We start from the raw sequence: 14,745 nt of genomic DNA on the forward strand, positions 1-14,745 counted from the left end.
AATTGGCTTGTTTCTAATTCTTCAGTTTCATTTTCTGCCTACACCAAAGCTCGCAACAATTGTAAAGCAGTTATTAATCAGTCCAAACTAGAGTTTGAACAGGCTAAAAGTAGAAAACTTGCTTCTTGCCCTAATGGTAGCCGAGCATTCTGGTCTCTTTCCAAAGCTATTGGCTGCAACTTTTGCCCATCTCTGCTCCCACCTCTGTCCAAACCAGATGGTTCTGTTGTCACTTCAGCCAAGGATAAAGCTGACCTGCTAGCATCCCATTTTTCTTCCAGCTCATGTATTAATGATCTTGGTAAAACACCTCCCACCATTCCCAACATGCTCCATTCAATGCCTCCTGTGGTCTTCTATCAAAAGGATATCAGAAGGATTTTGATGAATCTTGATGCTAAGAAAGCTCCAGGTCCGGACGGTATTTCTCGACTAGTTCTCAAAACCTGTGCTCCTGAACTTACTCCTATTCTTTGCCGCCTTTTTTCACTTTCTTATTCCAAAGGTGTTTTTCCTTCTACTTGGAAATTTTCTCATATCCAGCCAGTTCCTAAAAAGGGTGACAAATCCCTCCCATCCAGTTATCGTCCCATTGCAATTACTTCTATTCTTTCTAAAGTAATGGAGAAATCTATTAACCGCCAACTCTTAAACTACATGGAAACCTTCCGTCTGATCAACGATCGCCAGTATGGATTCCGTTAGTGTCTATCCACTGGTGATATTCTGGCTTATGTTACCCATTTATGAACTAATTCAATGGAAAGGTTCGGTGAAACACAAGTAGTTGCTCTTGACATCTCAAAGGCTTTTGATCGTGTTTGGCATAAAGGTCTTCTAAACAAGCTTGCATCTTATGGTTTGCCAACTGTTTTTAGTAATTGGTTATCCAGTTTTCTCTCTGATCGCTCACCGAGGGTGATGGTAGATGGCTCTCTGTCTTCTAACTTCTCCACTAATGCCGTTGTCCCCCAATGTTCAGTTCTTTCCCCCAGTATTTTCCTCTTGTATATTAATGACCTCCTTCCATTGAATGGAAATCCCATCCATAGTTTTGCCGATGATAGCACATTGCATTCCACTTTCCATTTTGAGAAACCTTGTCCTGCTCAATCAGCTTCAACTTTTTGAAAATCTGCTACCAATTCCTTAAATGCCGATCTTCAGGTAATTCTCCAGTGGGGCAAAGACAACTTAGTTGATTTCAACCCTTCTAAAACTCAGTCTTGTCTTATATCTTGCAAAAAGGATTCTTCTGCTCCTATGCTTATCTTTAGTGACATTCCGATTTCTAGGCAAAATGATATATCTCTTTTGGGGATTACCCTGACTTGTAATCTCTCTTGGCACAAGCACATTACAAATATTGCTTCCTCTGCATCTAAAAAACTTGGTTTTCTCTTTCGGTCTCGGCATTACTTTTCTTCCAAACAGCTGCTCACTGTATAAATTGCAAATCCGCCCTGCCATGGAATATTGTTCCCACATCTGGGGTGGTGCCCCCAAAACCTCTCTCAGGCTTCTTGATTCCATTCAGAAGAGGGCAGTTAGGTTAATTAATGATTCATCTCTAACAGAGTCTCTCCACTCGCTTTCTCATAGACGTACTGTTTCTGCTGCATGCCTCTTCTACAGATACTTCCATGGGCACTGTTCTTCTGAATTGGCTTCTATAATTCCCGCTCTCTCTTTCAAAACAGTCCGAACACGTGCTGCCACCAGCCAACGTCCATTTTCTGTTCAACTTCAAACCCACAGAACCAACTTTTCATCTTCCTAATTTAATCATTCAACTGCCGTTTTCTGGAACAACTTTCCTTCGTACTCATTTCCTGAAAATTACAGTCTACAGAAGTTCAAGTCCAATGTCAACAAATATCTTCTTTCGTCTTCTCAACCTCCAACCCAAGCACGGTACTAAGTACTATAGGTTCTAATACCTCTCGTGTTTGGGGTTCACATAAAAAAAAAAAAAAAATTCCTTTTAAAAATTAGCAAACTTACAACACTGAATATTGGCTTCTTAAGCTTCTCAAAGGTACTTTGAAATATTCACATTTTTGAACTTTGACTAGTAATAAATATTGGACAAAATTCTCTTAAAGTATTAGTCACGTTCAAATATGACTGAGAATACATATCAATTAAATACTACAGCAAACACATTAAGGTGAAGTACAGGTGGTGTGTACTGAATTAAAATCAGAAAGACAAATAGTAAATTTTATTTCGAGTAAGTACAATAATAAATTTAATCATTCAAAATATAGAGCAAATTCTGTGCTCAGAAAAAGTTGAGTAAGTGTACTAAATTTCAGACTTCTATCTATTGGGGTCTTGGCTCCATGCCATGTTAACCAATGACCATGGAATACATATCATGCAAGGAAGTGCATGATCTTCAAAGGTTTTTTTTTTTTTTTTTTTTCATACCATAAGTGGAAAGACACCAAAATGGGGAAAACTGGTTTCTAGTATAAAAAAATCTGCTCTTTCCAATGCTACTAGAGAAAACAAATCTAAAGGTCACCCCTTTTGATGTTTAACAATTTTTGTTAAACATCAAATTTTGTTTAACAAAATTTGGTGTTTCAAATTTTGGCCACATATTCATGAGCAATTATCTGGGTATGGAAACAAGCTTCTCTGCTGATACTTGTGCAATATTGGGACATGGAGACAGTTAATAAATTGGCCAAACATCAGGTTACCAGAGATTTTTATATTAAAGTTATGGATATTGCCAAAACATGGCTCAGAATTCTTGCAATGAATTTTCATGGCCAGTTTCAGACCTAATTTTTAAAAATATATTGATTTGCGAGCTTTGCCAGTGGAATTTTCATGTTCAGTGCAAAAAGTTGAACAACTTTACCAAATTTCAGGGTGCTAGATGCTGTGGTTGTGTAATAGCAACATGTGAAACTGCAAGTTCTTCACAATTGAATTTGCATTTCATGGATAATCGAGATAGAATAGGCCCTAGTGCCTGAACCACACTATATATGGAGCTGAAATTTGTCAGTTCATGGGACACATGTATGTAAAGTCACACCACATTTGAACAAAATTGAAAGACAGCGGAGTAGGGACCCCTTGATCACTTGATATGGAATGACCCATAAGTAAAATAATAAATTTAATGATATTAAACTGATCATGTTTTAAATTAACCCTCTTTATACCGTATGCTGCATATTCTTTTCAGCTGAAGAAGAAGCACCTTGACTTGAAAGCTGATTACTATATTTTAATACTTTTATTGATTTTTATCAATTTTATTTCACTAAATTTGCATTTTACTTATATATTCCATTTTTGTATTTATTTTGTTATATGTAATTACAATAAAGTTTATTTCAACCCTGGTGTGTTGTTGTTGCAAGAATTTTTTTCTGTTATGCTTCGTGACACTCAAGACCTATTTTTCCAAATATGAAAACGGCTGCTCCTTTAGATCATTACTATTGTGGCTCACCAGAAAATTTGAGCTATGTGCTGTATGAATGCCTTTTTTATAGAATTTTTAATGGATGTTTTTCATTTCCCCTCTAGATTTCCTTTCCCACTAAAGAAACTCAACTTATCCAAGATAAGAATAACATTTTGTTCTTTATACACCCTTTTGCTATATCATCTTCAAGAAACTTTTACACATTATCAGTCTTAACTTTATCCTCTTTATCTTCACTGAACCCTTGACTGCACTCTGATTGTCTACTGTCCTGACTTATATGCACCTATCTGTGTTTGCTTCTACTACTTTGGTCTCAGGCTGTACATGGGCACCTCCATCGCCAGGTCGGCAGGAGCAGCAGTGCATAGCACACGCTTCATGATTAGACCGGGGTTCAAGCCCGTTCCCACCAAATACAGAGAATGTGGAAAGGTCAGTGAACAATATGGCCTTGGTTGCTAATGCTCCTAAAAACCAAATAACAAACAAACAAACATGCTGTACAGGGTAAATCTTTTTTTTTTTTTTTTTTTTTTAACCCTTGGCAAGCCAGTTGCTTGAGTTTGAGTATGGTAAACTCAGCAGAGGTCTAACATCTTGTGGAAAAGATGGGAACCAGTAAACAGCTTTTATTTATTTATTTTTATATCACTGTTCCCTGGTTGCTAATTTTGTACAAAATAACATGACACTACTTACAGAATACACACTTGACTGGCTTAGTAGTTTTGATTTAAAAGAGAGAAAACGGCAATTATGCGCGCTAATATTTGGGAACTGCTGTGACAGAAATATATACAGGGTGAGTCACTACCAGTACGACAAACTTCCATGAGTTGTAGGGGACACAAAGACGAATCGGAATCACATAGCGTTGCAGGGTCCGAAATGCCTTCATCATGCAGTAGAGGATGTTGAACGGGAGGTTGCGTGAACAGCGATCCCACTGGAAGTCAGCATTTGTGAACCGGTTCCCGAGGTGGTAGGATGGACGAGTATTCAAATGTTGAACTGGCCGACATGCACCTCTCATATGGAGCTGCGGACTGTAACGTACGGGCGTGCCGCTCTGCACTTGTACCAGGAACGTTTCCCACACAGGCGTGCTCCTCATCATACAATTTTCGCACATGTGCACAGAAGGTTACGTGAGACTGGTTGTTTCACGAGAGGTACCATGAATCGAGAGCGAATGACGAGGACGCCAGACAATTAGGAAAATGTCCTACGTCTTGCAGAAGGCAATCTGAGTACGAGTACTCGAGCGATAGGCCAACGATTGGGTATTTCCCAATCCACTGTATGGAGGATACTGTCAACAAACCAAACAAGTTCATACCATCTGCAACACGTCCAATCATTGGAGCCTGCGGATTATCCACTCCCGAGGACTTTTGCTACTTGGTTTCTTCAACAGAAACGGTTCACAAATGCTGACTTCCAGCGGGATCGCTGTTCACGCGACCTCCCGTTCAACATCCTCTACTGCATGACGAAGGCATTTCGGACCCTGCAGTGCTATGTGATTCCAATTCGTCTTTGTGCCCCCTACACCTCCTGCAAGTTTGTCGCACTGGTAGTGAATCACCCTGTATACATGTATGTGTCCTTTTTGTTATACTTGGCATATTCCTCCCCCCCCCCCCCCGTGTCAGAGTGGCACCCTGTTTTTCTACTATTCTTATAGATGTCCCCATTTGATGACTTAACCAGTTCTTCTATTCAACTTATTTTTATGCTCCTAGCATTAGTGTACAGGCAAACATATATGTGCCGGTTTTTGCTGTTATCTTAATGCAGTCCATATAATTGCTTGCCCCATGAGAACCCAGCAAGCCTTTTAAATACCCTGTCTTTCTTTCCAGGTCACTGCACATGTAGTAAATGCATATCAATAGCAGAGCTTTAGAGTCACTATTGATAAATTAGGGGCACTCTTTTTAAACATTTAGTATCATGACCACTGTTGTGAAACTGTCTGGCTTTCTTAAATATTATTTTAATGTATTTATTCATTGCTCAAGGAAGTTTACTTAGATGAGTGACATGCTTTAACTGTCGTAATGGGAATATTTTGTTGCTTCATCAGAACATTACATAATATTTAGGCAGTTGTGCATTTTACTACAAACAGTTCTTTACAGTATTAAGAGAAAGTCTAGTTTAACTAACCTGGTTAAGCTATTTTGACAATATCACTCATGATCTGGATGTAGAAAATAATTTTGGCATTGTTTATTTGAATTTTAGCACAGCACTTGATTCATTCCTACACAACAGGTTAGCTCTTCACTTTTAAAATGAGTTCCATGAAGACCAGACTTAATGTTTCTGAAAAATAATAGTCACTTTGGACTAGATTTGCAGTGTGGATTTATTGTGCAAATCCACATTCATGGATTTTAGCCTGTGCAACCTGGAATTTGTGCATGGGTGCACATGGGCATGGCATAATATTCTCCTTAACTTGTAGTTTTTAAGTGCATAGGTAATCAATTAACAAAAATCCTTTTATAAAATTTAAAAAAAAATCCCAGAAAATTGAGCCAGTACTTTCCAGCTGATGGTTGTGTTCAAAACTTTTTTTTTTTTCATCCTGAATTGACTTCTGTCCTCTTTTGAACTCTGCTGACAACCTTGCAGTAGTAGCAACTGAGTGATATTTCTAGTCTTTCTTACATGAATTTCTTTAGCATTTCTTCTCTCTTTGACCAAAAATTTGATTACTGAATGATGCTCAATTTGCTAGATATTCTTTCTTCTTCCATCTACCAGTATAAAAAAATAAATAAATTTTAGAAACTGCATAAGAGACTGACATCCATTTTTTTTATTTTTCATGTTATAAGACATTAATAACGTATTTTCTAATTTATTAATACATTTTATATACCCTGTTCTCACTATGCCAGATGTTTTAACTGTTTTGTCATTTTAAGAGTTATTCTCTCTCTCTCTCTCTCTCTCTCTCTCTCTCTCTCTCTCGTTCGCTTGCTTGCTTAAAACTGACTGTACTAGAAACTTATTCTTGAAATTTATATATCAACCCAATTTATGAGATGGATGTAGTATGTATAGTACAATATACAGAAATCATTTACATATGATTTAAAATGTCAACTAAATTTTATTTCTGGTTTCATAGTAAAATGTGATTTAATAATTGTGATTTGGATGCCAGAAATAACTTACTTATAATTTTCTATTTCTCAAGGTATTTTCAAGTTACAAATATCCTGGTGTTGATCACTTAGACAAGTATAAAACAATGTTTGGCAATAATCAAAAGTCAGCTCTCACACATTTGGAGAGAAGTAATTATCACATCAGAGCAAAACATGTCACTCCAGATGATAAAGTTTTAAATGAAAAGCTTCAGTTTTACAATGTCAGAGTACCAGAACACAAAAAAGAAAGGGATGGAATAATGGAAGAAGGTTTGGGCCGCCTTCCTCGTGAACTAGATTCTGTCAGTACTCTACTCCTGTTCAATACATCAGAGAATCCGTGAGTATTAATTTTTTATCTTTTGCAAATTGTTTTACTAATTGCATCTGACACATACACCAAGTTGGTTTCACATTAACAGCACCCCTTGTGTAGGAATATGCAATCTATGATGTTGAAGACTCAAAATTGTGAATGGGTGATATAAGATTGTAGTTCATACATAGGAATCAGTTTTTGAGTGCCTGTTAGGAAGAATGGGTCTGTGTTGAGCTTTCAGAATTCGAACGTGAAATTATTGTGATATAAGATGTGCAGGATCTCAAAAACAGCCAATATAATTAAGTGTTCCCATTCTGTGGTATCACAAATCTTTTTGACTGGCTCGACCACGGTCGGACAATCAACTAAAGATCACATGTAGGACAGCCACATGTGCTTGACATGCATGGTCAGTGTGTTTTGTTGTAACAGAGCAGCGATATATAACAGTGGCTCAGCTAATTACACTGTACAATATAGTTGGACCAATATTCACGTGAACTGTGCATCAGACATTAGCTCGTCTAGGCTGTGGCAATTGATGGCCATCACAGGTATCCAAGCTCACTGCAAGACACACTACCAGAGCACAAAAAGGAACCCCACCTTGTGTGGGCATGTCAGTCCAACACTGGACCACTGACATTTGGAAATTTGTTGCCTGGTCTGATGAATCCTATTTCCAACGCTATCGTGTTGCTTATGGATATTTCTGCATTTGGAGAAAGCAGCATGGGGCTGTGGTACCTTGATGCACTGTTAGCATTTGACAGGTTGGAGATGAAGTTTTGGTTTGGGAACTGTTTTATTGGCATACCCTGGGTCCTCTGGTCACTGTTAATCAATGGCTCGATGGGAATGCCTACCTTTCTATTGTTGCTGCCAAAGTTCTACACCCCTTCGTGATGACAGTGTACCCAGATGACTCGGGCATCTGTCAACAAGACAATATGCCATGCTGCAAGGCCCAGCAGACTGCCAACTGGTTTCAGGAACGTAACAATAAATTGTCTGTTCTCCTGTGGCCCAAATCACTTAGTTTCAACCAAATTGAGCGTGTTTGGGACCTACTGGAAAAGGATATTCAACACTACAACCATCCACTTGCAAATGTGCGAGTTACTGGATACATTGTGCAATGCATGGGTGCATTGCCACAGGACACCCTGTAACACCTTGTGAAGTTCATGCCAAGACATGAATGGATTCTGTTATGGGCAAAAAGGGGCTCCACAAGGTATTAGATAGGTAATGCAAAGCTAACTCAGTGTATTTTATGAAATGATGCATGGAGTTTTTAATGTAATTTTTATAAAAAGGGTTAATATAAATGTACGGAAGTGAAATTAAATTTAAAATATAAATTTTAAAGGTATGATTTTAAGTTGATCTTTTCCCTTGTATACCCATTCCCTTCCTAAAAAGAAAAAAAAAATTGCTACACGAAGTCCACCCGTGACTATCCATCACATGGTTTATAAACAAATTTTTGGCAAACATTTCTTGAGTTAACCCCAAGGTTATTTGATAATTCAGTGTGTGTGAAATATAAATATATATTACTAAATTTTTGCTAATATTTATTAGCATATGTGTAGCTCAAAAATAAACTGCAACAACTGTTTATATTCATATGTAACTAAAGTACAAATTAATTCTTCATCTTGTGTAAAATTCATTCACTAAATACTTTATTCCAAGTAAAAAATTTTTTTTTTTTTGCTTGCTCGCTTATTGAGCTGGGTACTATTAATGTGCCTCTCCCCCCCCCCAATAGTTGGGCCCATTGTCAAACCTTTTATGACTTTTTTTGCCAGAAACTGACATTTACAAGTAAATTGTCATTTCTTGGGATTACAGTAAGTTACACACAGTAAACCACATTTAGCTATTTCCTAATTCACCCTACTTGAATTTATTGTTTTTCATGGGGTACACCTACAAAGATTGAGTTTAAGAACCATGGAATTTCAAATTCAGTTGTATATTTACAGTTGTATGCATTGAAAACAAAACAATTGGTTTTAAGATTTTCCTCAGAGGTTCTCAAACTTTTATACCTTGTGCACCACCACCCCCTTGTTACTTCATTTCAAATTCTTCCATGATAAGTATATATTATAGTAAACATATTTTAATATACACTTCAATATATTTCATTTCAAAGATTTAAATAAAATATGTTTCACCCTTGGATTAGTAGGATGGCCTGAGTATTAGCATTAGCAAGAGCACATGATGCAAGAAAGCAAGCTTATATAGCATCAGCCAAAAAAAAAACACACACACACCCTTCTCATTTCACCAATTCACTCGCTCCAAATGTTTGTCTAGTTCTTCCTTGAATCTGTTTAAGCTATCAACTTGTACAATGACAGATGGAAGTTTGTTCCAGCAATCAACAACCCGCTGGCTACAGGCAAACCTCCGCACATCTATCCTACAACCGACTTTCCTCAGTTTGAATTTATGCCCTCTCAGGCAATTATTCTGAGCAAGAGGAAGAATCCCATCAGCATTGAGCATGCTCAAACCATTCAAGGCTTTATACACCTCAATCAGATCACCTCGCAGGTGCCTAGTATCCAGACACTGTAATTTGCAAAACTTAAGCCTTTCTTCGTAAGAGCAACCCTTTGTTCCATTCACTAATCTTGTTGCCCTTCTCTGTACTCGTTCCAACAGCTCTACATCCTTCTTAAAATGAGGCCTCCAGACCTGTATACAGTACTCAAGGTGTGGCCTGACCATTGCCTTATACAAGGAGATAATAACCTCCTTATACCTGCTAGAAAAATACCTGTATATCATTGACAAGACACCATGAGCTACTCTTGCAAACCATCTTCACTGCTCAGAAAACTTCATATCTGCCTGTGCAATTATCCCCAGGTTCTTTTCACTCTCTACCACTGTCAGTGTATTACCAAACATTTGCTATGTTACTCTGGTGTTACTGCTTCCCAAATGTACATTTGTCAATTTACATTGACAAATGTAAAGTACATATGCAGTACTTTACATTTGTCAATGATAAACTTCAGTTGCCACCTCTCAGTCCATCTGCCCAACTTTTCTAGATCCTGTAGCAGCAGCCTATGTCATTAGTGTCATTAACAACCCTGCCGACCTTTGTATCATCTGCAAACTTGGACATTAAGCCTGATATACCATCATCAATATCATTAACGAATACAGAAAACAACAATGGACCCAACACTGAACCCTGGGCGACTCCACTAATAACATTAGTCCACGAAGAGCAGTGTCCATTGATTACCACTGTCTTCTCCCACTCAACCATCCCTTTATGCATAGCAGAAATTTGCCTTCAATGCCACACTCCTCCAATTTGTGCATCAGTCTTCCATGTGCAATAGTATCAAAAGTCTTTCTAAGATCCAAATATATGATATCAAAGTTATTCTTTGCATCCAGTTCCTTTGTGACTACATCATAGTATCCAATCAGATTGGTCACACAACACTTCCTCTTAACAAAACTATGCTGTGTCCGAGATATAACTGAAGTCTTGTCTAGATGATAATGCAGTGCTTCTTTAACCAGTGCCTCTATTAATTTTCCGGGAACAGAAGTTAAACTCACAGGTCTATAATTACTTGTGTCAGCCTTTGATCCTCCTTTGTGAATTGGGGTTACATTCGCACATCTCCAGTCCATGGGTAATTCCCCTGAGTCCAAGGAAGCTCTCATAATTATGGTTAAGGGTTTTCTTACTTCCTTTGCTGCCTCTTTTAATATAACTGGATAGATCCCGTCCACCCGAGGTGCCTTTCTTGTGTTTATCTTCAACAATTTCTCTTCCACTTTACTCCCAGAGATTACAAGATTCTTTAGCTTACTGCCAGATTCGAATACACCACTGGCATTCCCCTCGCTGAATAACTCCTCGTGTGTGAATGTCGATGCAAAATATTCATTTAGTTTGTTAGCTACCTGAGCAGCATCATCAACAATTGACCCATCGATATCAAGTGGACCAATCTGATTCATCCCCTTCCTTCTAGAATTTACATAAGTAAAGAACTCTTTGCTGTTTTTCTTTGCATCCCTAGCCAAAAATATCCTGTAATCTGCCTTCGCCTGCCTAACCTCCTTTGTAACTTGGTTACAGATCAACTTGTATCTATCATAGGCTTCTGTGTCACGTGTTAATTTGTATCCCATGCATTTTTCTTTTCTGGCATATGTCTCATTAGTTCATCTGACATCCATTTAGGCCTAAACCTTGAACAATATTTCTTAGTTAGTATGTAAAGCCTAGTAGCTTCCAATATAAGTTCTTTGAATGCTTTCCATTTTGAATTTGCTGTTGGTAATATCATCAGTTGGTCCCACTGTATAGAATTTAAATACTGTCTCAGTCCATCGTAGTCGCCTTTACGAAAGCAATAACCCTTCCCTTTACCCCTAATGGTAGTTACCTCTCTGAGTAAATCTCACTTCAGTACACTGTGATCACTGCCACCTAGTGGTTCATTTATCTGCAGATTCTTAATGTCAAGATCCTGTCAAGAATCACTACTGATAATCAAATCAAGAGTATTACTCCCTCTAGTTGCCTCCCGAACATGCTGATGTAGAAAACAATCATCCAATAAATCCACAAAAGCCTTACTAGTGTGTGAGTGACCAGCCCCCAAATTCCAGTCAATATCTGGGAAATTAAAATCCCCCATTATAAGACTCTCTGATTTACTGGCCCACTCTATTTACCTGTACAGTTTCTTATTATACTCATCAGAGTCAATATGCCTATAGCACACTCCTACTCTCAATTTTGATCTCTCAATGCTTATGTCACACCAAACTGACTCGCCACTGCACTGTCCAGCGATGTTGACTGGCTTCACTTCCTTGGATTTTATGTATTTCTTAACTAATAGCATAACCCCTTCTCCCTTCCTATCCTGTCTATCCTTTCTGTATACATTGTACTCCCCAAATTCCAGTTCTGCATTCCTTATATCTGTGTGATACCACGTCTCTGAAATCCCAACAATATCTGCCTTTGATGTTTTGAGCAATACCTCAAATTCATCAAATTTATTTACAAAACTCCTAGCATTGGTGTACACGAAAGTATACATGCACCTGTTCTTTTTCTTAGCTACACTAACACAACCCATGTGTTTACTTGTACCCCAATGATTCCCAGCAGTCTCTGAAATATCCTGCATCATATTTTCCAGGCTGCTGCTCATTCCAATAGAAGCAGTGCAAGAATCACTTTCACCTCTGCCAGTGGCTACTGTTAATCTATTAGTCCTTGTATCCCCCCAATCTAGCAGTTTTCCGACCCACGTAACACTGCCTCGATAGCATCAGCAAACATTCTTGCACCCTTTCTATTTAAGTGTGTCCCATCCCTGTAGAAGCAGTCTCTCCTGTTAACAAGTACAGACCAGGCTGAAAAAAATTCTACCCCTTGAGTCTTGCACAATCTTTCCAGGGCCGAATTGATCGACAGGGCTGTCATCATATACTCCCTCCTATCGTGTCTGGGCAGAATTGCAGACACTTTCAAATTCAACCCTAATTCACGACTTTTTTTCAACAGTGACCTGTACTTGTTAAGTAATTCCGCCGGTTCATCAATAGTTGAACCATCAATATCAAGCAGAACAATCTGATTCATTCCCTTCCTTCTAGAGTCTACATAAATATAGAACTCTTTGCTGTTTTTCTTTGCATCCTTTGCCAAAGATTTCTCGTAATCTGCCTTTGTCTGCCTAACTTCCTTTGTGACTTGGTTACAGACCAACTTATGTCTATCATAGGCTTCTGTGTCACCTGTTAATTTGTATGTATCCCATGCATTTTTCTTCTCTGCCACATGTCTAATTAGTTAATCTAATTAGTTCAGCCTGTACATATTTTGTTTAAAAATATCTTTTTAATAACATGTACACCTACACTTTGGTAACCTCTGCCTTAGTGGAATGAATTGCTACAGAGATTGAGTTTAAGAATCATGGAATTCTAAATTCTTTCCAGGAATGACCCATCTGGATTTATGCTTGATATGTGAAGGCTCGGTATCATTTGTTAGCATATATATTTTTAAATTTAACTAGTGATTTTTGTTGGCTCCAACACCGCTTATACTAGTTTTGCCACCAACATTGTTGAATTTGCCGCCATTTTTTGATCAATATGAAATAGTGTACCGTATACAGTGGTACCTTGGGTTGTGAGTAACTTGGTCTATGAGTGTTTTGCAAGGCGAGCAAAAATTTTTAATAAATTTTAACTTGATAAACGTGCGAGGTCTTGCAATACGAGTACAGTCAGTCCTCGTATAACACGTGTTTACACTACACGAATTCAATCATAGACGATTTATAAATACGCCAACGATAGCTTATATAACACAAACCAAATTCTCTTATGCACGATTCACCTTTGTGTTTATAAGAAATGGCAGTCGAACGCAGAATCACCCCAACCGAACGCAACACAATAGGAATGAAGAGAAGATTCTGAAAATGTATTTTTTTTTTTTTTATGTTTTTTATATCAGTGAAGGGGAAACACATTTCACCATAATAACGTAAAAACCAACACAATTTCAGCTATCAGTATAATCGCAAATCCAATTAGATCGAGTTTACTATCAGTTTATAACAGTTTCCACTAGCAGAAATGCAACTGGAAATTGTTTTTATTGTTTTATGGTAGTAACCCCTAGAAATGTGCTTTAGTAAAATGTGAGATGTTAATAGTGTATCTCTGCCTTTACGGTGTTGTTTATTCAATTGCTACACACTCTCAGCTTTGTTTATGTGTATCAAGCGTGCCTCCTCATTTTGTAATAGTGCGAGCGATGAATCTGTTTAACGACAATGCAATTGTCATATTTCCGAGAAATCCTCAAGAGGAGGCAAGTGTCATTCCTTGTTAAATTCATACAAAAAGAAAGAGTCAACAGATAGCAGTGATTCCGTTAGTGACAGTGAAATTCGTCCTACCACAAATCCGATTGCTTTATGTATATTCAATTTAAATATTAAAAATATGAAAAGGTATGTATGTATTTTGTATTAATCATTTTTACAGTATATGAATATTTTTGAGTTTTGGAACAAATCATCTGGGTTTCCACGATTTCTTATGGGAAAATTCGCTTTGATATACGAGTGCTTTGGATTACGAGCACGTTTCCAGAACGAATTATGCTCGCAAACCAAGGTACCACTGTATCTTGAACTGATAGCATAATACGTAGTATTGTATTAGGAATCTGTTAGCTTAGTATAGTCTTATCAATTATTCAATAAAATTTATTAATCATATTAAATTTCATTGTTAAGTAAACAGTATTTAAACAGAAATCGTGACCCAGACTAGATCTGCAAAGCAAAATTGCCCCTTCATTTCTCCCCAATGGGTGAGAAACGAAGGGGGCGATTCTCCAACGTATTAGTCTCAAAAAATGAGCAAAATGTGAAATGCTTGTGGACTTTTTGGGAACAAGACATGTTCTAGCCAAGGAGGATGTCTTTGTGTGTGCTAGGTGTCTAGAGTGCAAAGAAATTAAGTGCTAACTCAGCATTGTGATGGGTGTCTATGCAAGTTTGAGGTGTAGAGTAGATGCCCCTCAAAGAAATTAATATGAGGGGCCCATCAAGCTCTCAGATGCCCAACTCAATGCCAGAGCTCACTCCTGTGCAGCAGGCAACACAGAGGTAATCTCCAAGGCAGAATGTGCTGGTCCCACAGGAACTAGTTATTGGTGACTCTATTGTCAGGGAGGCAAATTATATGAAATCTTTGGC

The 14,745-nt window shown here is 37.9% G+C and overlaps 1 protein-coding gene across 2 annotated transcripts in view; it reads left to right on the forward strand.

Annotated features, from left to right (window-relative positions):
- The window catches only part of wash (WASH complex subunit washout), a 93,028-nt gene that overhangs the window by 37,600 nt on the left and 40,683 nt on the right, over nucleotides 1-14,745 (forward strand). For both annotated transcript variants that reach the window (XM_090371584.1, XM_090371585.1), the window contains exon 3: nucleotides 6,672-6,964. In XM_090371584.1, the coding sequence (XP_090227710.1) occupies nucleotides 6,672-6,964 (293 nt within the window). The remainder of the gene's footprint in view (nucleotides 1-6,671; nucleotides 6,965-14,745) is intronic.

Source organism: Mastigoproctus giganteus, chromosome 4 (assembly GCF_048544385.1).
Source record: "Mastigoproctus giganteus isolate SK-2022 chromosome 4, ASM4854438v1, whole genome shotgun sequence".
Classification (NCBI taxonomy): Eukaryota; Metazoa; Arthropoda; class Arachnida; order Uropygi; family Thelyphonidae; genus Mastigoproctus; species Mastigoproctus giganteus.